The following is a 25,897-nucleotide window of genomic DNA, read 5'->3' on the forward strand; positions in this document are numbered from 1 at the left end:
TTTATTATCGAGCACTTATGGTGCAGTGTTGCACACATTTTCATTAATTTGATAAATGTGAGAATTAATTTATCTGTTTCTTACTATAAATAAATCGTTTTTTTAAAGTTGCAAATGATAAACGCTTATTTAGTGAAACAAAAAGAAATCTATAACTGTATCAATAAACATGAATTAAAGCTGCATCAATAATAATTTTTTATTCAAATCATAGCTCCTGAACCTAAATGGTAATTTAATCGTGAAGTGCCCAAAGATTCCCACCTCTACTTCTTACAGTGTCTAGTGTAGCATATTTAGCAAATTCTCGTCTTCTGGTAATAATAATACTTGTTTATTTGCCGCCATATAGGCGAGGATTGTTGACCTAAAAAGTGGCTATGCACAGTGGAGGGACATTAGCCGCTTACAAGAAAGAATGCTATAGTTCGTTGAGGAGGCATTTGTTTGCTTGTTGCTTTCAAATTTGCGGGACACAGCTACAATGTGTCATCTACATGCATTATCACAGTATAAGTATTAAAAGCGCTATCGTCAGCCAAATGTATATAATTTATTTTGTCTGTATTGCCCCAACTTTACTTTTATATAAAGCTTCACATATATTCAGAGGTGGGTAGTAACGCGCTACATTTACTCCGTTACATCTACTTGAGTAACTTTTGGGATTAATTGTACTTCTAAGAGTAGTTTTAATGCAACATACTTTTACTTTTTCTTGAGTATATTTATAGAGAAGAAACGCTACTTTTACTCCGCTCCATTTATCTACATTCAGCTCGCTACTCGCTACTGATTTTTATTGATCTGTTAATGCACGCTTTGTTTTGGTTTGTCAGACAGACCTTCAAAGTAGGATCTATGCATGCCTGCGTTTCACCAATCAGATGCAGTCACTGGTGACGTTTGACTCCGTTTCACCAATCAGATGCAGTCACTGGTGATGTTGGACCAATCAAACAGAGCCAGGCGGTCGCATGACCGTCACACGTGGACCCTGACTTAAACAAGTTGAAAAACTTATTCGGGTGTTACCATTTAGTGGACAATTGCACGGAATATGTACTGTACTGTGCAATCTACTAATAAAAGTTTCAATCAATCAATCAAAAGTGTAAAGGAAAAAAAGACACTTTTTTATTTCAACCGTACTTCCCGTCAAAAGCTTAAAGACTGACCGCACAGTTCCTGTCTTCACAATAAAAGTGCCGCTCCATCGCGCCTGCGTTAACAAAATAAGAGTCTCCGAAAGCCAGCGCAAACAAGCTAGCAAGCTACGGAGTTTGCCACCAAAGTATTTCTTGTAAAGTGTATAAAAACGAATATGGAATCTGGACAAATAAGATGCCAAAAACCAACCACTTTCATGTGGTATTAGACAGAAAGGAGGAACTTTTTTTCTCCTCCATTTGAAAACGTGGACTTTATCGGCACTACTGTCTGATTCCAATCAATGCAAGTCATCAGAATCAGGAAATACACCAACTTATATTCTTGTCTTCATGAAAGAAAGGAATCTATATGTTAAACATGCATGTATATTCATTAAAACACCTTTAACATGTGAACAAAAACGGCAAAATAAATAAATATAAATTATATACTGTATATATAAATCTGTGTGTGTGTATATATATATATATATATATATATATATATATATATATATATATATATATATATATATATATATATATATATATATATATATGATATGTGTATGTATATGTATATGTATATATGAGGTAGATCACCTCGACTTGGTCATTTATTAAGTAATTGATTAACGTTGAAAAACTTATTGGAGTGTTACCATTTAGTGGTCAATTGTACGGAATATGTACTGTACTGTGCAATCTACTAATACAAGTTTCAATCAATCAATCAATAAATGAATGCCTACTGAGCCTATTGTGCTGTTAAGTTATTGTGGCTCAATTTGCCTTAATTTTTTTAATTTTAATGTATTATTTAATATATATTATTGTTTTAGTTGCTTAAGAGATATTCCTGGCTCTGAATTTGCTCATTGCTATTTTTATGCTTTTGTGCATTATTTGTTGCCGTCATCATTAAACGAACAGGTTGCTCATCAGTTACTCAGTACTTGAGTAGTTTTTTCACAACATACTTTTTACTTTTACTCAAGTAAATATTTGGGTGACTACTCCTTACTTTTACTTGAGTAATAAATCTCTAAAGTAACAGTACTCTTACTTGAGTAAAATTTCTGGCTACTCTACCCACCTCTGCATATATTGTTCTTTTATTAAACACACTTAATAGCCTTATTGTATGTCTTATTTTTATGACAGGATGTTATTTCTCTCTCTACATGGTGGTGTTTACAATTTATCATCAGCTCTCTATTGCGTGCAGAGAAGCGATCACATTAATTGAATGATACGTTTTTGTTCTGACTTGATGCGCTAATTTTTATTTATTTATTAGGGCTGCAGGGATTCATGGATTAATTTGATTAGAAAAAAGCATTGATTTGTATTTTGTTCTTTGATGAGCCGTTAAATTAGTTTAATAAGTCTAAAAATGTATAAGATAGAGTTTACATGAGAGTGGTGTTGCCGAGTGTCGATAAAAGGGGACGGCTCAAAGAAGGACAACGAGGGGGAAAAAGTGAAAATGACCAGAAACAAACAGAAGCTGTCAAAAGTTTTGCAATTATTTCAAACTGAAAGACAGACAACGTAGGGAATTGTTAGCTCTGTCAAACGCAGCTGACACTATTAATTGAACAAATTAATCAATAGATTACCTGTTTACTAAAATAATCAATAGCTGCAGCCCTACTTTCTATTATCATAGTTTGTAAAATGTAACAATAGAGAAGCAATTGCAATACAATCAGTTGAGAAGGAGTGTCCCGATACAACCTTTTTACTTTCAATACAAGACCAACAGTATAATGGACCGATATTGCAGCACAAATCCCACATACTTTTATTATGTTGTGTGGGAAATGTTAGAAAAGGTCTGATCAAGTGAAATTACTCAAAGAACAACGGTAGGTTTTAAATGTCTGGAATAGATTTATATTGTCTTTGAATTTTGAAGTGGAGTGCTTATTAGTTTTTGGCGACCCCTCGTGGCCACAATGATTAATTAGATTAAGCTCACGCCGTGAGTTGAATGATGTGGAAAGGATACTCTAAACTCTAGACCTTGTATCTGTTAGTAATATGCAACTGTAATTACTTCATACTTGTTTATGTTGACAAATGTCATGTTTTACACTGTAATATTCTTCTATTTAAGACATTCATGAGCTGAACTGTTGTATAGCTTCTAGTAGCCTAGCCTTTGTAAATGTCTTCACTAAAATACAAGACCAACCATCTGTTTATTGGAGAACATCTAGCTGTTAACTGGCTGTCGAGCTTCGCACCATTAATCCTGCTGCAGGACTGTTTGTCTTCTACTAGAAGTTAAGATGCAAGCCAATGTTTTTTTGCTGGTATCAAACCAATATCCGATATCAACATCGGATCGGGACACCCGCAACAGTAAGCTACGCTGGGCACATGCGTGTGTTTGTATCAGCTTGTTGATTGAGCCAAATCGCCCCCAACAGACACACCCCCACTACAAACATCCTTGTGTGCACCCCAATTGCACAATCACACTATAGTCGGCAAAGATGTGCGCGTGTACTTGCTTGTTTCGGCACGTCGATTGTCTGCCCAATCCCTGCCAACTCACATACGCACAAATGTAACTGTAGAGCAATGCTCAAGCAATAGCTAGTTTTGGTTATGTCGACATGAGTCAGCCAATCCAAAGGGCGTCAGCTTAATCAAGTTCCGCTGTAGTTTAATTAATTGTGCCATCGTCTGAATTGTTTTGGCGCTGATTAAATCTCAACTGTGTGATGTTCAGATGTGCTGAGGAGCCATAGTGAGGCATGCCAAGAGAACCAAGACTTTCAGCCCTATTTGCCCATACCCCATGTCAGAGACTCACTCATCCAACCTCAGGAACGGTAAGTACGATCACTGCCAAAACAGAGATGATTAAAAAAACATTTAATAATCACATTTTCAAAAAGTCAATTACTAAACAGAAGTCAGATCCAATTAATCCATTTAATCAAAGGCAAAAGCAGTGGGGTCCAAATTGCGGGCCCCAATATTACACTGATTAGCTTTGTCATCTATAACAGTGGTCCCCAACCACCGGGCCGCGGACCGATTGGTACCGGGCCGCACAACAAATTAAAAAAAATTGTTTTTAATTATTTTTTTTATTAAATCAACATAAAAAACACAATATATAAATTATATATCAATATAGATCAATACAGTCTGCAGGGATACAGTCCGTAAGCACACATGATTGTATTTCTTTATGAAAAAAAAGAAACATCCCCCCACCCCCCCGGTCTGTGGGACAAATTTTTAAGCGTTGACCGGTCCGCGGCTACAAAAAGGTTGGGGACCACTGATCTATAACACAAAGCTAAGATGTTTTTTTCAGGTATTTTAGCATGTACTAACCTACATTGGCTTGGTTTTCAGCCTCTTAAATTTTCTAAATGTAGCAAAGTAGCCCTCCAGTTTTTGACTATGCGGCCCTTGCTGGAATATGTTGCCTTTACAGGAAGAAAATGAAGAGGATTTGGGAGCGTTCTGTGAGCTTTCTGTCTGCAAACGAGTCTAGAATCCGAACAGAGACCCAGATCATTGGGGGGGCTGACTATCTTGTCTGGAGGTGGATCCACCCATCTCAAAATTGCGACAAGACCAGCTCGATTCCCTCCAAAGTCTGGCAGGGAAAAGGTACCCAACCTTTAACACTCCCTGTGCTGTGTTTTTATTTGGCGGTTTTACCTTCTGTGCTGTGTTTTTATTTGGCAGTTTCATCTTCTGTTTCTGCTTCTCAGCCTTCCCTCTAGACCGCAGGAATTCCCCTCCAAACAGCCTGACCCCGTGTCTAAAGATCAGGAACATGTTTGACCCGGTCATGTGAGTGTCTGCTTTTTTGTGCTTTATTTTCCTCTGTTCCTTTCAACTCATAACTTGTTTGCGTGTCATCAGGGAAGTTGGAGACAACTGGGATCTAGCCATCCACGAGGCCATTCTGGAGAAGTGCAGCGATAACAAGGGCATCGTCCACATCGCGGTCGACAAGAACTCGCGAGAGGTATTGATGCGTAGTAACAGCACTTACTTTCTTTAAATGACTCAGGCTGCAGTGATTTGCAGACATGTAAAATGGCTCCTAAAATACGGAAATCTGTGTTAATAAACAATAATTTTTGCGTCAAAATATCACTTCCTCGTTTTTAACATATAAAAGCGGTAAAAATGGATGGATGGGGAAAAAAATAGGATCTAAACAAAATGTGTTTAACGCGCGGTAAAAATGGATGGATGGGGAAAAAAATAGGATCTAAACAAAATGTGTTTAACGCTCGCCTCAGCCATAGGTACTCGCTGTTCCTTTTGCCTAAACGCCACGCTGAATTGCAGGACAAGGAGACGATCAGGGGCGCCAAAACAAGCTTGCTAGTTTGCATCATTTTGCTCATTTACTTGTTGTCGCCTGCATTCGCCCACCGAGCCACAACGTTGACGGCTTGCTACTTCGCTGCTAATCATAATTGGATGATTACAATCTAAACACTATTATTTCCCAACCTTTATACTTATAGATTATTTAACTGAGGCCAACGAGAAGGTATATTTTTGACGTGACAAATGTAAACAGAGGTCGCAACACCGGAAGCAGCTTACCCGAGGGGGCGTGGCTAAAGGGTAGAGTTGCCTAATGGAAAATGTTTTCTTAGGTCTCTGCATGCATGTTATAACATTTTACATTAGATTTTTTTAAATAATAATTTGGGTTGTCAAAAAAAAAAAATTAAAAGGATCGCGATTCTTACTCAACTATTCTTAATTGATTCAAAGAAATCAAACATTGCATAGTTAATCACAGAACTGTCATCATATAAATTTATCAGAGCTTTTATCCAGTTTATGGAGGAATGTAGTTAATCATGAAACTGTCATCCAATGTTATTAAAAAAACAATTCATTTTGAATAGAGAATCGTTTTGAATCAAGACTCGATTCTAAATCTAATTATTAACTCTGAGAATCGAATCGTGTGGTGCCCAAAGAATGTCAGCCCTGATAATAGTGTTAGTAAATTATTAACTAAAAAATGTTTATGGCACATTGCATGGGATATGCAAGTGTAAAAAGACAGCCACAAGAATTTGGAAGATGAGAATAAATCTGAAGGTAAAATATAAAGTATAAATGCACCCAATAGCAGGAAAACTTGATTTTCAAAATTTTCTTTCGGGGCTTGCGTGGCAGAACTTTGTGCCGATAGAAATGTTCTCTTTTTTCGTAAGTTTTCCTGAAATGGTGCTTATTTGCCTGGTTTTGACAACTGCGTTTTCTCCTGCTCTCTCTCCAGGGCTGCGTCTACGTGAAGTGCCTCTCTGCAGAACACTCAGGGAAAGCCTTCAAGGCACTTCATGGCTCTTGGTTTGATGGTAGGTGACTCATTATTAACACAAGTCTGCACTTGAAAACATCTCTAAATCTCATACATGTACCTGAACGTTTACCTTTTGTGTCACCTAGGAGCGACCCAGTATGTTTCTTTGTGTTTTTAGCTGTCTGCAAGCAACTCCAATTCCACTCAGTGTTCTCATGCGAACAGGGAAACCTTACATATTTAGTGGAACCAGCTTAAAGTGGAACTGCACTTTTTAGGAAATTTTTCTATCATTTGAAATCCTTATTTAAGACAACAACACGTTTTTCTTTTTTTATGCATTTTAACTGGTAAATAAATGCGAACAAAAGTCAGCTTACAATGTAGCCAATGGGAGTCGCTCTATTCCGCCTATAAAGCACTTAAAACATCCAAACACCTCCATCAAGGTTTTATATAAATTCTGTATGTATACAGGTATATGTAATGTAGTGACACTCACATTCATAATCACTTGTATAATTTATGTATTTTGCTCATTTTCAACATACGGCAGCTCATTAATTTCACATCGCGTTACAGCTTTTTCTTTTTCCATCCACAACCTCCACTGATTACTACTAACTGCAGACTTCATCGGAGCCAACATAATAAAATATCACATACTGTACAATGTCTGGCTTAGATGAAGAATGACTCATAATCCTCTCAAAGAAAAAATGGGTGTGGAACGAATTGTCTTTTCGGGTCTTCTTCGCCATTTCTGGGTCTAAGTTGGCTTTCAGAGTGTACCAACTTCTTAGTTTATATCTACAACATTTTGCTATCAAGGTGAGAGACATGATTTATAATCTAAAATTAACTTTTTATAAGCTCAGAGAAATGCTGCTGCTATATGTACACTACCGTTCAAAAGTTTAGGGTCACCCAAACAATTTTGTGGAATAGCCTTCATTTCTAAGAACAAGAATAGACTGTCGAGTTTCAGATGAAAGTTCTCTTTTTCTGGCCATTTTGAGCGTTTAATTGACCCCACAAATGTGATGCTCCAGAAACTCAATCTGCTCAAACGAAGGTCAGTTTTGTAGCTTCTGTAACGAGCTAAACTGTTTTCAGATGTGTGAACATGATTGCACAAGGGTTTTCTAATCATCAATTAGCCTTCTGAGCCAATGAGCAAACACATTGTACCATTAGAACACTGGAGTGATAGTTGCTGGAAATGGGCCTCTATACAGCTATGTAGATATTGCACCAAAAACCAGACATTTGCAGCTAGAATAGTCATTTACCACATTAGCAATGTATAGAGTGTATTTCTTTAAAGTTAAGACTAGTTTAAAGTTATCTTCATTAAAAATTACAGTGATTTTCCTTCAAAAATAAGGACATTTCAATGTGACCCCAAACTTTTGAACGGTAGTGTAGGTCTTCAACGCTTATTATAACGATATCGCTAATATTCAGTTCACGAAATGTAAATGTAGTATTGTTGGCGTTTTTTGGATGGTTGTTGGGTTTTATGGCCGAAATAGAGGCAATGATATCATGGCTCCCAGTGCTTCTGTTGTAAGCAGACTTTTGTTTACGAGTTAGAATGCATTTTTTTAAAAGAAGTGTTCCTGTCTCTCATAAGAATTGTGAACTATAGGCAAAATTACATAAATGTGCAGTTCCCCTTTAAGTCAGCCCTGTTTTAGTTGACAACCTGTTGATGTCAACCAACTCGTCAAGTCCCTTTCCACAGTGTTTTTGTTATTAAAAATATTTTGAATAAACCAGTGATGTACAAAGTGTTGCATTGTAGCAATAAAATGAGCAGCAACAATTGAAAAATACAGCAAACAATGTATTGTAACAAGAAAAAATATATCTTGATATTAACACAGTTTGGCTTAATATTTAAATACAGTATATACTTTTTTTTTTATATTCTTTAAAATATATATAAGCATTGTAGCCAATTTTGCAAAGTATATAATGACATTGACACTGCCCTGGCCACACCCCCACCACTCCTGGTAACGCCCGGACTGCGATAAATAGATTGCCAATCTGGAAAACACAGCCTTATATCCTTAATTGTGGTCACAAGTAAATGTGCAAGCAATGGCTAGTGTCTGTTTCAGTTTTGGTTATGTCCACAGCGCCTATGGACTGTTGTCAGTAAAGCCAGGCTAACGTGCGTCATTATAAATGGGTGCCACTGTAGAAAAATGGAAAGGTGTGGGAGTCGGCACTAAGGATTCATGAAACACATTAAAATAATTTAATGTGGGTCAAGATATGCTAAGCTAGTAATTAAATATAAAGAGCTTTAGTGTTTGGGTCATTATTATTGAAAACTTAACACATTTTGCAAGCATGTGTCTTCTAGCGGAATATGGCTTCTGTAAGGAGGCACAACAATCATGGAAGGCCATATATGTAAGAGGCACATGCAGTCAGCCATTTTGGTTTGCTGGTGCCATTTTGGGGGGATTTGGGCCATTGCCATTTTGTCTGTGGAATATTTTGTGGGCTAATTAAAAAAACAGCTGACTGTAAATGGTGCCCAGGCCACACTTTTGACAAACCTGCTCAGTAGACTTGTGGTTAGAGTGCCCACCCTGAGACTGGAAGGTTGTGAGTTCAAACCCCAGCCGAGTGATACCAAAGACTATAAAAATGGGACCCATTGCCTCCCTGCATGGCAGTCAGCATCAAGGGTTGGAATTGGGGGTTAAATCACCAAAATGATTCCCGAGCGTGGCCACTGCTGCTGCTCACTTTTCCCCTCACCTCCCAGGGGGTGAACATGGGGATGGGTCAAATGCAGAGGATAATTTCACCATACCTACTGTGTGTGTGACTATCGTTGGGACTTTAACTTTTAACTTTTTAAAGTTTTTTTTTGGACGTGATTTATATGTTATCACAATGATTGCTGGCCAATGTAGTTGAGGAGCTTCATTAATTATTTGTTTAATTAAGTAATTGCTCTGTGACATGGTTTTAATTTTGTGTTGCCAGGTAAGCTGGTGACAGTGAAATACCTGCGGCTGGACCGGTACCACCAGCGCTTCCCCCAAGCTCAGGCTTGCAGCACACCCCTGAAGGCCTTCAGCCTCCACACCAATGCCACAAGCACCACGAACATTACGCCCGACCTCCAGCCCTGCGGCTCGGCCGACTCCTCAGGCTTCTCATGAGATGAATTTTTGTGGTGTCTCATCGGTCGACATGGAGGAATAGTCTGCCATGGGAAACTTTTTTTTTTTTTTTTTACATTTCTATATTACTTATTTTTCCAGAGTCTTTTCCAGAGGAACTGTCTGTGACACCGTGTTGGTTTTCTACAATATTTGTATTAAAAAAGTCACAGATAACCTCTGGATTTGTTTTAATGCGTGCAAAGACTCCTCCGCCTCTGTCTCTTCAACAGTCTGATGGATATTTCCCACAGCTTGCTACGGACATTAAGCTTTTGCATGCAGCGGTGTATGCCTCCACGTCAGCATTGAGGACAGAACTGTGGATTCCCCTCGTTGTTACGTAGTTAATGCAGGGAAGGCATGAGCAGACTGGAAGAGGACATGAGTAAATACACGGGAATGACGGCACAAGCTTTTATAGAATAACCCGCATTTAAAGCAAAAGTGCAACAAGTGCACAGCAAGATTGTCATTTGAGCTGCTCTTGGTTTCCTGACTTTTCCCCCCTTTAATCTTAACTCAACTTTAGGGCGGAAACCAATAACAGAATAAGGGAGTGTTCGCTTACACTTTCCTCACTTGTAATCCAGTATATCATGTTATGATTTATGTTTATTATTTACCTGTCATGTCTGGCCCTATTCATTCATGTTACCAATTGATGGTTTCTACTTTTTTGGTCAGCTTGTCCCGCTGTTATAATGATCCTACCATGACCTTTGGAACACTGAATTTGCTCCTGCTAAGACGTGATATTTTTTTTCAGAGAAGTGTAAAAGTTGCAGTGTATAGTCGTTACTAATGATGCACATTACCAATGTTCACAAACATCCCAACCGTGCCTTAAAGTTGTGTTTTTTTTTTGTTTTTTTTTAAAGATGGGCACTGCATTGCTGAAGAAATGGTACTGGTTTCCAAAGGTTGAAACTGGTTTTTAAGCTCGAGTAAAACCTCCCGTAGATAGAAATCTGACATCCTCACATTTGGTATTTTGTAGCTGTTTCCTCAAATATTAAACAAAATGCTCCTATTTATTATTTTTTTTAATCAGCCATGGTGATGTATTTAATGATGTCACTGGACCTGTTACATGTCGTAGTTTTTTGTGTTTTTTTTTTTAAAGGATTGACCATACATCCGCAGCCAGACAATTGTCAGGATGTGTTAAACAACAAAATAAAGAACACTTTCAGATACAGTATAAGACTTTGTAATGTTGATGTGTCGCTTAACCTCTAAAGGCTTAGTGGCCACATGCGTGGACAGCACCTTTTAGCTCTTATTTCCAAAATTGTGTACACTACTGAATTGGGGTCTTATGTCGACATATGGACACTTATACTGCTATCTGGTGGTGTCAGAAGAGTATAACACAATGGAATTTGGAAAAAAAAGTGTAAAAATAAAAATTAGCACGTCACTACACATGAAGTACACGTTTGTGTACTTATGGACTAAGTACATCATATCAAAAGATGATTTTTAGTTTTTATTCTAATTAGGGTCCAATAAGCCCGAATAGCAAAGAGAAATAAAAAAAATCATGTAAACAAACAGCTTGGGCCTTAAGAGGTTAATGATACCCCCAAGCTTTTTCCATAGAGAGCCACAGGCTGACAAATCATAAAGATGCGGGGGGCATTTCAGAAGTTTCACCTCAAAATGGTTCAATATATAGATTTTTTTTCTTCGAATAACTAGAAAATATAATTTCAGTAGAGATTGTGTGAATACTAAAGAGCCAAAAGCGGAACTGAAATGCAGCTTTAGCACGCTGGCCAGACTGATTGATTGATTGATTGAAACTTGTATCAGTAGACTGCACAGTTCAGTACATATTCCGTACAATTGACCACTAAATGGTAAAATCCAAAGTCGGGGTCATCAAGTTACAAAAAATAAAGTGCTAACAATAGCATGCTTACAGTTAGCATAACTGAAAATACATTAAACTGAGGTTAAAAAACTGTGCTAAAAAAAAATAGCATGCCAATGTTAGCATGCTAAAATGCTAACTGTAACCTGCTTAAAGTAGCAAAATATATTACTCTGAGGTGTGTAATGTGTTTAAAATGCTAGCCTGCTAATGTTAGCATGCATCAAGTACCAAAATATGACTGAAGTGTATACCTACAAAATTAGCTTAACAAAAAAAAAGTTGGCGAGCTAACAGGCATCGTTTGTCAAGTAAAAAAATATTTGACGCTGAGGTGTATTCCTGCAAAATTTGCAAAAAAAGCTAGCAATGCTAACAATTGTGCCACGGGCCGTTAAATAATTTGCTACGGGCCGCAAATGGCTCCCGGGCCGCACTTTGGACATTACTGCTGTTCTGCAAAAAGAGCTCTGTTTCAAATGGAACACTATAAGTAAAGTTCTACACTTCAATAAATACATTGAGTAAACCGTGTACTAAAGTTCTTAGTGTGCTTCTGTCCCAAATACTTTACTGCCATTGCGAATCCACCAATGTTTCTGGCTGGTTAGTATGGAATATATATAACTAACCCCAAAAAGGGACAAGCGGTAGGAAATGGATGGATGGATGGGTTTGGATTTGTCTACCATGAATTGATTTACGTGGACCCCGACTTAAACAAGTTGAAAAATTTATTCGGGTGTTACCATTTAGTGGTCAATTGTACGGAATATGTACTGTACTGTGCAATCTACTAATACAAGTTTCAATCAATCAATCAAAAAGTAAATGGACATCACTGCTCACGCACCATTTAGACCAGACCTGGGCAAATTAAGGCCCGGGGGCCACATGCGGCCCGTTGAGCTTTTCAATCTGGCCTGCCCGACATTCCTAAATATTTTTTTTAGATGTTTAAGATGTAAAGTGTAGCTGCCATTATGATGTGCAGTGATATTTTCTAATGACTGTAAGTCTTGAACTATACAAAGTATTTCAATGGTTAGAATCTGTGATTTTGCATGATATACTAGTTACTATGGTAATCTAATTAGTTACTATGGTCATCTAATTAGTTACTATGATCATCTTATTAGTTACTATGGTAATCTAAGTCACATTAGCTCAGACGAGGCACCAAGCTGTGTGGGTGGGGAGCGTTTCCACAAAGTGTTTCCAGAGCCTGAAATGTGGGTGTCAGGGACAGACGTGGAAGGAGATTTTTACAACAAAGTTCTAAATCTTATTGATATCAGATATATCAGATTGTAGGTGGATTTTTTTTATTTTTTTTTACCCTTCGCGTTCATATTTCGCTGTGTTTGTTGCATTTCTGTTGCGTTTCGCATTATTGTAACATATGTCGATGGAAAGGGGGTGTGACGTTCATATATTGTTGATATTCAGTGTTTTATTGTTCATAGTTAATATTGTAAATCACCCATTCTTTATTTTCATGTACATTCCATGTGTCTCATTCAGTAAAACATTTTTTAACTCCATTCCGTTTTTAAGGCGGTCTGTCATAACGTTTTTAGCATTCAATCAGACGTTGTGAGGTTTTGTATTAGTGTCCCTAAAAATAGATATACCGGCCCCCAGACACATTTTTTTTCTCTAAATTTGGCCCCCGAGTCAAAATAATTGCCCAGGCCTGATTTAGACCGTTTTTGAGTGAAACATCCGGGTACAGATAGTGCACTTCCGAACTCAGAATGCTCAGTGCGTCAGTGTCTAACAATCTCTGTGAACCTTTTCAATCCGGTTTCAGGGCAAATCACTCTACGGAGACAGCCCTCGCAAAAATGACTAATGATCTATTGCTAACGATGGATTCTGATGCGTCATCTATGTTGCTGCTTCTTGATCTTAGCGCTGCTTTCGATACCATTGATCATAATATTTTATTAGAGTGTATCAAAACACGTATTGGTATGTCAGACTTAGCCTTGTCTTAGTTTAACTCTTATCTTACTGACAGGATGCAGTGCGTCTCCCATAACAATGTGACCTCGGAGTATGTTAAGGTAACGTGTGGAGTTCCCCAGGGTTCGGTTCTTGGCCCTGCACTTTTTAATATATACATGCTGCCGCTAGGCGACATCATACGCAAATACGGTGTTAGCTTTCACTGTTATGCTGATGACACCCAACTCTACATGCCCCTAAAGCTGACCGACACGCCGGATTGTAGTCAGCTGGAGGCGTGTCTTAATGAAATTAAACATGGATGTCCGCTAACTTTTTGCAACTCAACGCCAAGAAACCGGAAATGCTGATTATCGGTTCTGCTAGACACCGACATTTATTTAATAATACCACCTTAACATTTGACAACCAAACAATTACACAAGGCGACTCTTTGAGTCACACATTAAGAGTGTTACTAAAACGGCCTTCTTTCATCCGTAATATCGCTAAAATTCGTTCCATTTTGTCCACTAGCGACACTGAGATCATTATTCATGCGTTCGTTACGTCTTGTCTCGATTACTGTAACGTATTATTTTCGGGTCTCCCTATGTCTAGCATTAAAAAATTACAGTTGGTACAAAATGCGGCTAATAGACTTTTGACAAGAACAAGAACGTTTGATCATATTACGCCTATACTGGCTCACCTGCACTGGCTTCCTGTGCACTTAAGATGTGACTTTAAGGTTTTACTACTTACATATAAAATACTACACGGTTTAGCTCCAGCCTATCTCGCCGATTGTATTGTACCATATGTCCCGGCAAGAAATCTGCGTTCAAAGAACTCCGGCTTATTAGTGATTCCCAGAGCCCAAAAAAAGTCTGCGGGCTATAGAGCGTTTTCTATTCGGGCTCCAGTACTATGGAATGCCCTTCTGATAACAGTTAGAGATGCTACCTCAGTAGAAGCATTTAAGTCCCATCTTGTAACTAATTTGTATACTCTAGCTTTTAAATAGACCCCCTTTTTAGACCAGTTGATCTGCCGTTTATTTTATTTTATCCTCTGCCCCCCTCTCCCTTGTGAGAGAACACAGGTCCGGTGGCCATGGATGAAGTGCTGGCTGTCCAGAGTCGGGACCCGGAGTGGACCGCTCGCCTGTGCATCGGTTGGGGACATCTCTGCGCTGCTGACCCGTCTCTGCTCGGGATGGTCTCCTGCTGGCCCCACTATGGACTGGACTTTCACAATATTATGTCAGACCCACTCGACATCCATTGCTTTCGGTCTCCCCTAGCTAGAGGGGGGGGTTACCCACATATGCGGTCCTCTCCTAGGTTTCTCATAGTCATTCACATCGACATCCCACTGGGGTGAGTTTTCCTTGCCCTTATGTGGGCTCTGTACCGCGGATGTCGTTGTGGCTTGTGCAGCCCTTTGAGACACTTGTGATTTAGGGCTATATAAATAAACATTGATTGATTGATTGAGCACTTAGCTCTATTGAACATCCTTAACTTTGTTTGAAATTAATCTTAAAAACATACTCTGGTAAATCTGATGTAATTATATCCATTCTCATGTACGTGGCCAGTGTCGAGTTACTGAATTACATACGTGAGTCCGGCTGTACTTTATAACGTGGATACTTTTATTAGCTCAATCACAACAAGTGTCTCGCTCTCTCACTCACTCCCACACTGTCTCCCGCTCCGTCGCACACAGTGACGTCATAGCCTGTCGACTCTGTAGTTCTCCCATAATACAATCATACCACAGCCAGTAAGTGGCAGTGTCGTACAATAACAATTCCTATACAGATTAATTCACTATTTAGGATTTTAAAAAGTAAATTATTTTATCAAGTTAAAAAGTACCAAAATATATTGTCATGTTTTTATATATTTGTAATGTCATTCCCACCAACATAACTGTATTGTACTTGGTTTACGTTTAAATAAAGTTTTCAACCGGAAATATGGAAGTCGTGACCATAAAAGGAGATGATGTCCTGCCATGGCAGCCGAGCTGTTTCAGAGCTGAGTGTCGCGGGACGTGTTACCAAGCTTGTCCCGGCTGTGTCAGTCACGGTCCCGACTCATGTTTCATCCCCACACCGGCAGACTGTTGCTTCATAGTCGTCGCCACTTCACTCTCTACGCGGCCTTTCTACTCCTACTTCTATCTGGTATGTCACCGTATTTCTTTTTACGAGCGAGTTTGTATTTGTTGAGCTAGCTGTCTCCAGGGCGAATGTGACCTAAGTACAACTAGTGATAACTATTGTGCAGTAGTTCGACATCATCTATGTCAAATAACATAGTCATGTTATTAACACAAATGGATGGATTTTGATGTACAACGCAAAATATAAAGTATATGGTATTTTGACAGAATGCATGACATAAATAGTGGGGCTGGGCCCGGTGTTAAACACAACAGTGGATTTACACATGCAACTTGACACCTTTGCCTTCATTTAAGCCCCCGGGTAAGGTTATCCAGGGTAAATCCCACCTTACCTTATCCATGTCCACCCACACACAATGGTCGTTTTAGACCCCCTCTCCCCCTGCGTCCGCCGGCGCAACGCGATCTAATACGCATGCGCGGACAATGCGCACATCATAGTCACCTCCAGTGTTGCTTTGTGTGCCAGTTCTTAAATTTAACTTATCTGAACAATATCCACTGTTGTGGTAATTCAATTACCTGGAATCCAGTGTGCTGTGGGGCTCTATTGTAGTGAATCACACCTGAGCCATCATAAATTAATCAAATCTTTATTGGACACAAAAGTACACAATGTGACAAAGAACATTTGACAACAATCAATCTAGGGATCTAGATATCTGGTCAGGACACTCCTCACTCTTTTACCTTCACCTTCATTGTCCATTCGTTTTTGGTGTTTTTATATACTGTATTTTTCGGACTATAAGTCGCAATTTTTTTCATAGTTTGGCCGGGGGTGCGACTTATACTCAGGAGCGACTTATGTGTGAAATTATTAACACATTACCGTAAAATATCAAATAATATTAATTAGCTCATTCACGTAAGAGACTAGACCAGTGATTCTTAACCTGGGTTCGATCGAACCCTAGGGGTTCGGTGAGTTGGCCTCAGGGGTTCGGCAGAGGTCAAAACACACCCGACTCATCGTGTAAATACAAACTTCTCCCTATCAGCGTATTACGGATACGGCAACAGCTGACTGGTTTGCAGGTGTGTAATTTGTTGTGAGTTCATGCACTGTGTTGTTTTTGTTATTTGAACAAGGTGATGTTCATGCACGGTTCATTTTATGCACCAGTCAAAAAATATGGTAATACTTTAGTATGGGGAACATATTCACCATTAATTAGTTGCTTATTAACATGCAAATTAGTAACATATTGGCTCTTAACTAGTCATTATTAAGTACTTATTAATGCCTTATTCGGCATGGCCTTATTATATATATTATATTATATACCCTAACCTAACTCTAAATTAAGTCTTTATTACTTAGAATATGTTCCCCTAGTGTCCAAATAACTCTAAATTAAGTCTTTGTTACTTAGAATATGTTCCCCATACTAAAGATTTACCAAAAACATATATAACTTTGTCTTGAGTTTGAAAAAAAATAACATTTTATTTTTCACTAAAGAAGGGTTCGGTGAATGCGCATATGAAACTGGTGGGGTTCGGTAGCTCTAACAAGGTTAAGAACCACTAGACTAGACGTATAAGATTTCATGGGATTTATCGATAAGGAGTGACAGATTGTTTGGTAAACGTATAGCATGTTCTATATGTTATACTTATTTGAATGACTCTTACCATAATATGTTACGTTAACATACCAGGCACGTTCTCAGTTGGTTATTTATGCGTCATATAACGTACACTTATTCAGCCTGTTGTTCACTATTTTAAATTGCCTTTCAAATGTCTATTCTAGGTGTTGGGTTTTATCAAATAAATTGCCCCCAAAAATGTGACTTATATATGTTTTTTTCCTTCTTTATTATGCATTTTCGGCGGGTGCGACTTATACTCCGATGCGACCTATACTCCAAAAAATACGGTACTCTGGACCCTAGACGTTGAGTCCGCGACATACATGGCGGACAATAACTGATACAGTCTGCTTTGCCAGTCCAAAAGCATTCAACGTTTTCCATAGTTTTCCCTCGACGGCCAGGTAATACAAAGCACACGCTACCTTTTTTATCACATCCACGGGAGCCCGCATCCTCGTTGTCTTTCCTTCGACACATGGACAACGTTTTTTTGGTAAGTAGAATCAAAGCTGACCTGGACATTCGAAAGTTCTCTTGCCGTCTAAAAAGTGTTGTATCCGAAATAGCTGCAATCGCTCATGTGTGATTTCCACAAGCGTCTGTACAGACGGAAGGAGAAACACGGGCATGTTTGGATGACTCGCCTTCATATTTCCAATGGTTAGCTCCGAGTTACGAAACCGCTTTATTATGAAGCTGGCTGTGGCGTGTTCTTTCTGACATCACTTCCTGTGTGCGGCGCGGTCTTTCTGGCGTCACTTCCTCCCCGGACTCAGTTTGTAAATGATCAATGAGTCCATACAAAGCTAAGAGCCGTAGATTCAAGAAATACACGGCACACTTACCCGTGTAAAAATGTGTCCGAGGAGGGGGACTCTAAACGCTGATTTAGTGTGGCTGAAACGGGGCTTAGGCTAAATAATTATTCGTTTGGGTGGGGGTGGGGGGGGGGGGGGCTGTAGCCTATCCCAGCTGCATTCGGACGGAAGGCGGGGTACACCCTGGACAAGTCGCCACCTCATCGGAGGGCCAACACAGACAACATTCACAATCACAGACTAGGGCCAATTTAGTGTTGCCAATCAACCTATCCCCAAGTGCATGTCTTTGGAGATGGGAGGAAGGCAGAGTACCTGGAGGGAGAACATGCAAATTCCACACAGAAAGATCCCGAGCCCAGGATCGAACTCAGGACCTTCGCATTGTGAGGCACATGTACTAACCTAACCCCTGTGCCAATACCATAGTGTGTAAAATGAACCTGTGTGAAGTTGCCACCCCACTACCCTACCTTGTCGAAATATCCCCAAATGTGTCCCAATCGTTTCTGCTAGTTTGTGCTGCAAAATGTTTTGTTTGTGCCTGCATGTTTTTTAGGTTCTTAACGTGTTTTGGTTTTTATGTTAACATGTAATTAACGTTTTATTAATCATAACTAGAACCCCCCCACACACACACAATTATGTCAACATCTCCCCAAACCTGTCCCATTCATTTGTGCTGCAAATGTTTTTGGTGTAACTATTATAGTTTTTATGTTATTAATGTTTTATGGAGCTGGTTAATAGTTATAATTTGTTAATGATATTGTAAATACCGAATAGCGCTTTGCTTTGCAGTGCACAGACTTTATTACCTCCTCCAAAGAGGTTATGATTTCCCCAAGGTTTTTTTATTTGTCTGTTTGTAAGCAACATAACTCAAAAAAATTATGGATGGATTTTGAAGAAATGTTCAGAAAAGGTCCATAAAAACAATTCTTCTTATCTACTACAAGCACACCTCTGCCGCATGTTTCCTCCTTTTAACGGCTTTCCAAGCCCCTAGTTAGCCTATGAGAGATGTGGTTTGTTTTCAAACCAGCCAAAGCAAAAGCGCCAGGAAAAACTACACTCAGCAAGTTTTTGTTTGGCACCGTCACACGTCATGGCATTATTGTGAGACCGCAAGACGGTATCTACAATACCGTACATCCCTACTATTTACCCATTGTGGTTCACTTCCTGTGTGTGATATGTTCCTACCTTACAGCTGCAACAACAAAAAAATCCTGATTTCACTTCTGTGCACAAATGCTCAAACACAGAAATGATATACAACCGAAAATCACATAAAATACATGCAATGGGAAATGTCATTGCGGAAACACTGTAGGATGAAAAACCAAAAAAATGCAATGGCAAAAACACACACAAACTGCCTAGCAACAAAGAAGAAGCAGCAGGTCTCATGACCTGAACCGTGGAAAGTGTTCGGAAGCGCTCAAGGGGGAAAGAGTAAATCTGATGTAACACCTCTGTATTCATTTTGTGGGGATGAAAATAGTGCCTCATTTTTGAAGTGTTGCAAACTTTGTTCCTCTTAACAATCAGAATCAGGTAAGTAAAACAGTAAATCACGTCAGTCTTTAATGCCAACATTGAAGCAGCACGTAAATAATAGTGGTGCTACTGCTAATACGGTGGAGGGAAGGTGGAGGGGTTGATCAAAGTGTGGATTCAGGACTTTTTTTTTTGCTATTTATTGAGAGGTAGAACCTGGTGTAGGTCTGCACTTTCTTTCATGAAATATTCCTCTTCTTCTTCCTCTGCTATGTCTTGTGGGGGCGTCTCCATGTTGCAGAAAACCCACAAAAATTCATTTTAATTGTATTAATTTATTTATTTATTTCAGGCAATGACATAAAAAAAAAAATTGACAACATTAATAATATAAATTAATATAGTGCAAAAGGTAATGTATAGTATGTAATGCATGATTGTCCAGTTTTGCCTGAAAGGGAGTGGGAAGAAGATAATTTATTTGTGGGCTCTGTACCGAGGATGTCGTTGTGGCTTGTACAGCCCTTTGAGACATTTGTGATTTAGGGCTATATAAATAAACATTGATTGATTGATTGATTGATTTAATCCCACCCCCAGTTCTCCATTCAGTGATTATTCACATGAGTTTCACTCTTACTTTGTTCAAGGATTATAATACAGATGTTGTATCATAGTGGCATTACCACAGGTAACAATAATTATTACACTGTCACAATAATTTGTATCAACAATGTAGGAATAATAAATATACCAACAATGGTAATAGACAACAAAACAATAATAGTAATAGACAACATAGCAATAATGGTAAGGAAACATTGAGCACATGTTAACACTTTGAGACAGAGTACAGCAGCAGGTCAAATTAAAGACCCTCATCTCTATATTTGAACCAGACCCCATGTTTGTATAATAGTTTAAATCGATTAATAGTTTGGCATTGCTAAAATCAACAAATAGGTTTTTTGGTTTGGTGTTCTGGGCAAGTGAGGTATTTTTTAGTGGTGTTGATGTCAGCTTTACATGAGTAGACTGCCTAGCAACACTTTTTGAACAGACAATTATCCTGGTGGTCAGACGGCTTTCTGTGTATTGTTTTCCAGGCATTGTTGTTCCCCGTTTGAAAAGGTCTGTCTGTTTGTGTTGTTGTACTGCTGATTTATTCTACGCTAGAATACCCCGGACACAAGGTTAATACAAGCACACTCAAACGCTTCTATACAAGGACATTAGCCGAGTATTTAGTGACCCTGGCCTATTGGATTTTGTCAGGAACACATTTAAATGTGTAAGGAGCAAGAATAAATACTGTACTAATAACTATAGATACAGTACATCATTGTTGTCTTGATAATCTTGTTTTTAAAATTTTCAGTGGATGTCAAATTTTTTGTTGGGCGGATTGTGTTGTTGGTCTACCTATGCACACGCGCCATACAGCCAAACGCATTAATCCATTCTTACCAGTTAAATGTTTATTAGGGTAGCACGATATAGACGATATGCGATATAAATTATATAAATGTGGCCAACGTTAGAGCTTTTGATACGATTGTTATATTGCTATAATGCATGTTGATGACACATCCTGGCTGTCCCACAAATATGACTGCAACAACTTGGTAAACGGCCGGATCCTCAATGCACCATAGCATGCTTGCTAGTGGCCAACGTCCCTCTACTGTGTAAGTCAGCTATCCTCACTTCCCTGGCGGAAAATAAACTAGTTTTTTTTTGTACAAATATCAGTACAAGGAATAGCTTAACATGCAACACTACACACTGTTGGAGGATATGCAAACCACAAACTAGAGCTCTTGAATAAAAAAAACTAAAAGGTAGGCTAATTGTTGCGATTACGACAGTAACGATACCCAGTAAACGATCAGTGTATGGTCGATACTACAGTGGTTAGATTGATATTTTTGATTATCAAAACATTTTTAGTCTATTTTTTAATTGTTTACAAACTAAGGACATATGTTTCTGGTCCCAGGCGAGCATTTAAGGGCAAAAAAGAAATAATTTAAATACTTATTTGATATTGTTACACCGACATCCTTTTTGTCTGATTATAATTGTGATAAAAAATGTAATCATTGAATGATATTGAAATTTTGAAGTATATAAGTATCAGCATTGGTATAACCAATAATGCAATTCTTGATGTTCTTTTCTAAACTCTGAGCGTTTTTTGGTCATATCATAAAGTGGATATTTAACCATCTTAAATCCATTGTGACATTGCTGTTAGCACTGTATTAAGAACAGCGGAACCCATTAAAGTCGACCTAATTTATGTCAAATACTGGTCTATGTGGAGTGTGGAACAACTCCAGTCACTGTTTACCGTATTCTTATTACCAAAAAGTGACCTTAAAGGGGAACTGCACTTTAAAAAAAATGTTGCCTATCGTTCACAATCATTATGAAAGACAAGAAGACAAAAGATTTTAGTTTGTTTAGTTTTCTAACATATAAAGCTTGGCTCGTTCTAGGTGGCTAGCAATGCATCTATTGGGAGCAATCATTTCTACCTCTAAATCACTTAAAAATGCATTCAAAAACCGCCAACAATACTTCGTTTACGTTCCATAACCTGTATAATAACCGAGCTGTAGTGACATTTTTATTGTAATCGATGTCCATCCAGGGTCGCGGGGGGTGATGGAGCCTATCCCAGCTGCACTCGGGCAGAAGGCGGGGTAGACCCTGGACATGTAAATGTTCATAAATAGAGAAAAAAACATGTCAAGAAGCTGCTGTAGGTTAAAAAATCTGTTCTTTTTGGAATGCGCTCTACTGACACCTACAGCAGGAACTTCCTCTCTGAGAGTTGTTAGATACAGAATGCTTCGACCTTCTATCTATATACAAATAATCCAGCCTACTCTCTGTCTCTCTTTAGTGTGACGGTCTCATGGCTGCTTTCTTCAGACGTGGGCTCTTCCTGGCCCTGCATCATGCTATGGGGCAAGGCAGTAACTCAGTCTGCCATCCTGCAGTGTCTGCCACTTTGTTAGGTAACAAAGAATAAAGTAACTTTTCTTAAGCGTGAGGATTGAAACTGTTCAGACTTGTATGTAAGATCAACATGTTTATCCACTCTAAAAGCCAGGCACTCTGGTAATGTAATGTCAAAAAGTTGTGTAGGCCTCGGTCATACCGCAATAAAACTCAGCTTTTCCAGCTTGCATTGTAACACAAATGTTAGCAATAACTTTTAAATAAATCGCTTTGTCCTTGTTGGAGAAGCTGTTGTTTGCAAATGGTTTCTTGTAGTTGGTCTAGAGGAGAGAGGACTGGGCTGGCATATGAAGCATCACCAATAAAGCTGATTATGAATCTGATGATTGGCAAACAGCAACAAGTGTGTCCTGATTAACTGAACAACGAGATGTGGACGATGACAGCTGTTGTTAAATGCATGTCGTTAGTGCTAGTCAATATAGCCATTGAGTGTGCTTGTTGTAGGATTACTTTGGTACCCCGATCGAAATTCCAACATTGTGTATTTTGAACGCACCATTGACGTAACATGCAAACGCCAGACGGTACATGTACTGCAATGTCAATTTGTCCAAATAATGAAGCAATAATCCTGTATTTCACCGTCAATGGTTGTAGAAAAAAACGGTGCAGGGGGCGTTAAGTGGTTAGGCTTCGGGACGTTCCCATTGCCATCTGCATCCATTTTCCAAACAACACGCTCTTCAAACCGTTAGGTAAACTAAGTGGTTCAGATTTTTTTTTAGAAATCGTACCATTTCTATTGCACACATCTCCGGAGAAATATATGTCACAGGATGCAAGTGCCTCTTGTTGCTTTGGCTGTATGTTTTGGGTCATTGTCCCACTGGAAAACACATCTACGACCTATCTTAAAGGGTACCTAATTTACAAAACCAACTTTCCTTACTGATTGGTACATGTTTTTGTGTATTTGGGATTTGCATGAGGCACCAAAATTTTAAATCAGGAAAGCTGCTCCTCCTTTTATAAATCTGGGCTAAACCTTCAGCCTTTTTACAATCATCCTTATTCTAGGTGGTAAAATCTTGCATTGAGCTGTAGAACGAGGGCAATGAACTTGTTGTCTTGTATTTCTTCATTTCCAAATGATTGCGTCAATGGGCTCTTTCTCACCAAAGTTCTTGTTGATGGGTTTTATTGCCCATTCCCGTCTTGTGCAGGTCTACAGTCTTGTCCCTGTGGTCCTGTGACAGCTTTTTGGTTTTGTCCAATGGAGTGGAGAGGTTTTAAATGGAAGAGACTGTTTCTGTGATAGGTCTGTTTTATTAATAAAATTAGTTCAGATTAAGTTTCCTTAAAAGTGTGCACATAATCGGCTTGTGGGGATCAGAATACTTGCTTGTATAAAACACACTAAACCAATCCAATGTAGGTCAACCAGTTCTTGATTAGGGTTGCATACTGATACTCCGATACACTGACAAAATTAAAACGTTACTAACACCAACCTATCTCGCGGGAGGAATACAATCAAAAGTTTTAGTTTTTTATTCATATTTAGATGCATATCTGTCTGACCATGTGTGAGGGCTTGGAACTGCAGATCAAGTGTTTAGCGCTTACATCAAACCGGGATCTAGCAAACAGGGCTAGCTTCGGCACTCGTGCGCTCAGATGGGCATGGATGGGGAGATGCGTGACTGCTCTCCTTCATTTGAGTTCTACAGCCAATGTGTGTATGTCCAAGCAGGCTAAACTGCCATCATGGACACAAAAACACAACAGAAAAGCATTCCGGATACACTGGACACTGGATTGCTTCCCCCAGCAGGAAAACGCCACTGCAAGCGGCCTAGATATAAGACAATACTGTCCAATCATTGATACACGTGACAGACCACTTGAAGACTCCTCAAAAAAGACATTCAATTATATACACTTTATCTTAACTTTTACAATGTTTCATTTTGTATGCTCAGACTCCTTATAGTAACCAGGCCGAAGAACTAAGTAGCTGTAAGTGCCTAATTTTGGTGTGTACGGAAATGAGGCAAAAATTAGGTATAGTTTCCGCATTGCAAAAAAGTGCTGATGAAAATTAAAATACTAGATATTATGAAAAATGTACTAAAAACAAGTGAAATTATATGTCCACGCATATAGTTAATTTTACTTGATAAGACATTCTAAATTAGGATTTTTATATCTAGAAATTTCACTTAACCAGTGAAATATATGCACTTAGAGTACTGGTAAATATTGTAAATTATTTTTTGTTTTGCTGTTATAATTATAAATTATGATATTATATAATTATATTTCATTTCATATTGGTGCCTTATTTTTTTACGTTTTTGTAGTTGTATTCATATTATTGAAGTATTTAAATTACTATTCCGCTCAACTTGCATGTCACAGAATTCCATAGCATTGTTTTTTTTGACGAAATGTAAGTGTATGTTTTTTTTAATTTTTTAATTTATTTTTAAATTTTTTAAAGTAATCGGTCAAATCATTGGCAACGGTTATTTGATAATATGCAAATTGTACCCAACCTTATTCTTCACCAAACACAACATAGGGTTGTCCCGATACTTTTCTTATTCCACTCAAAGAACAATTTACAAGTGTATATATTACATAAAGCCTGCCATAATCTAGAATTTGGTTAGAATAGAATACAAATCTTTACTGACATTGTATTAAATGCTTCATATTTGTGGTTGCCAGGCTTTGTCTGGCTGTAAGACAAATAGTATCATTCGTAAATACTAAAAACAATACTATGGCTAAAAGTACACAGCTGAGACATGTAGCAGGTAAGACAGATTGTCAAAGATAAAATACAAATTGTAGGAATTTGTTACGAAATTCAGTCATTCACTTGCATTAGTTTGCGCTACAAGCAAGCAGCTGTGTGCGCATCTACATATCCGTATGCCCACAGCAGGGGAGCGAGTTAACTATATTACCTGTTGATCTAGCTACGTTTGAAGCAAAGATTGTAATACTTTAATCATGCCACCTTTGGCGAAGCATGTTTTAAAGCAGTGCTGCAGCGCGGCGCTTCCGTGTTTTTAGCATCATCTTTGTAAACATTTTTGAAGCCGCAATACCGCCACATCGAGCTTCACGCACACTCTTTAACCAGTGGAATTGCCATTTTTTGGCAAGCTGTTTTATTTTCTTTTTTCTTTTTTTACTTAAATGAAACATGTAGACTTTGGATTCCTTTTTTAAAGTTATGTAATCTAAAATTTCAATAAATAAAAAAATCCTAATAATCTCAAAGCTATGAACCCATGCATTTTTTCT

At 38.4% G+C, this 25,897-nt stretch overlaps 2 protein-coding genes across 5 annotated transcripts in view; both read left to right on the top strand.

The window, feature by feature from the left end:
* The window catches only part of lemd3 (LEM domain containing 3), a 44,331-nt gene extending 33,474 nt beyond the window's left edge, over window positions 1-10,857 (top strand). Inside the window, exons 8-13 of the mRNA XM_062065647.1 lie at window positions 3,895-3,997; window positions 4,615-4,793; window positions 4,898-4,979; window positions 5,052-5,157; window positions 6,442-6,520; window positions 9,478-10,857. Of these exons, the coding sequence (XP_061921631.1) occupies window positions 3,895-3,997; window positions 4,615-4,793; window positions 4,898-4,979; window positions 5,052-5,157; window positions 6,442-6,520; window positions 9,478-9,656 (728 nt within the window). The 3' untranslated portion in view covers window positions 9,657-10,857. The remainder of the gene's footprint in view (window positions 1-3,894; window positions 3,998-4,614; window positions 4,794-4,897; window positions 4,980-5,051; window positions 5,158-6,441; window positions 6,521-9,477) is intronic.
* A 4,639-nt stretch (window positions 10,858-15,496) lies between these two features.
* The window catches only part of msrb3 (methionine sulfoxide reductase B3), a 34,049-nt gene continuing 23,648 nt past the window's right edge, over window positions 15,497-25,897 (top strand). Inside the window, exons 1-2 of one of the 4 annotated variants that reach the window (XM_062065667.1) lie at window positions 15,545-15,682; window positions 22,518-22,632. In XM_062065667.1, coding sequence (XP_061921651.1) covers window positions 22,530-22,632 — 103 coding nt within the window. In that variant the 5' untranslated portion in view covers window positions 15,545-15,682; window positions 22,518-22,529. Of the gene's footprint in view, window positions 15,683-22,517; window positions 22,633-25,897 lie in introns of those variants that run through there. The other 3 variants (XM_062065668.1, XM_062065670.1, XM_062065669.1) reach the window with 3 other exon arrangements.

The sequence above is a fragment of the Entelurus aequoreus genome, linkage group LG12, assembly GCF_033978785.1.
Source record: "Entelurus aequoreus isolate RoL-2023_Sb linkage group LG12, RoL_Eaeq_v1.1, whole genome shotgun sequence".
NCBI classification, from domain to species: Eukaryota; Metazoa; Chordata; class Actinopteri; order Syngnathiformes; family Syngnathidae; genus Entelurus; species Entelurus aequoreus.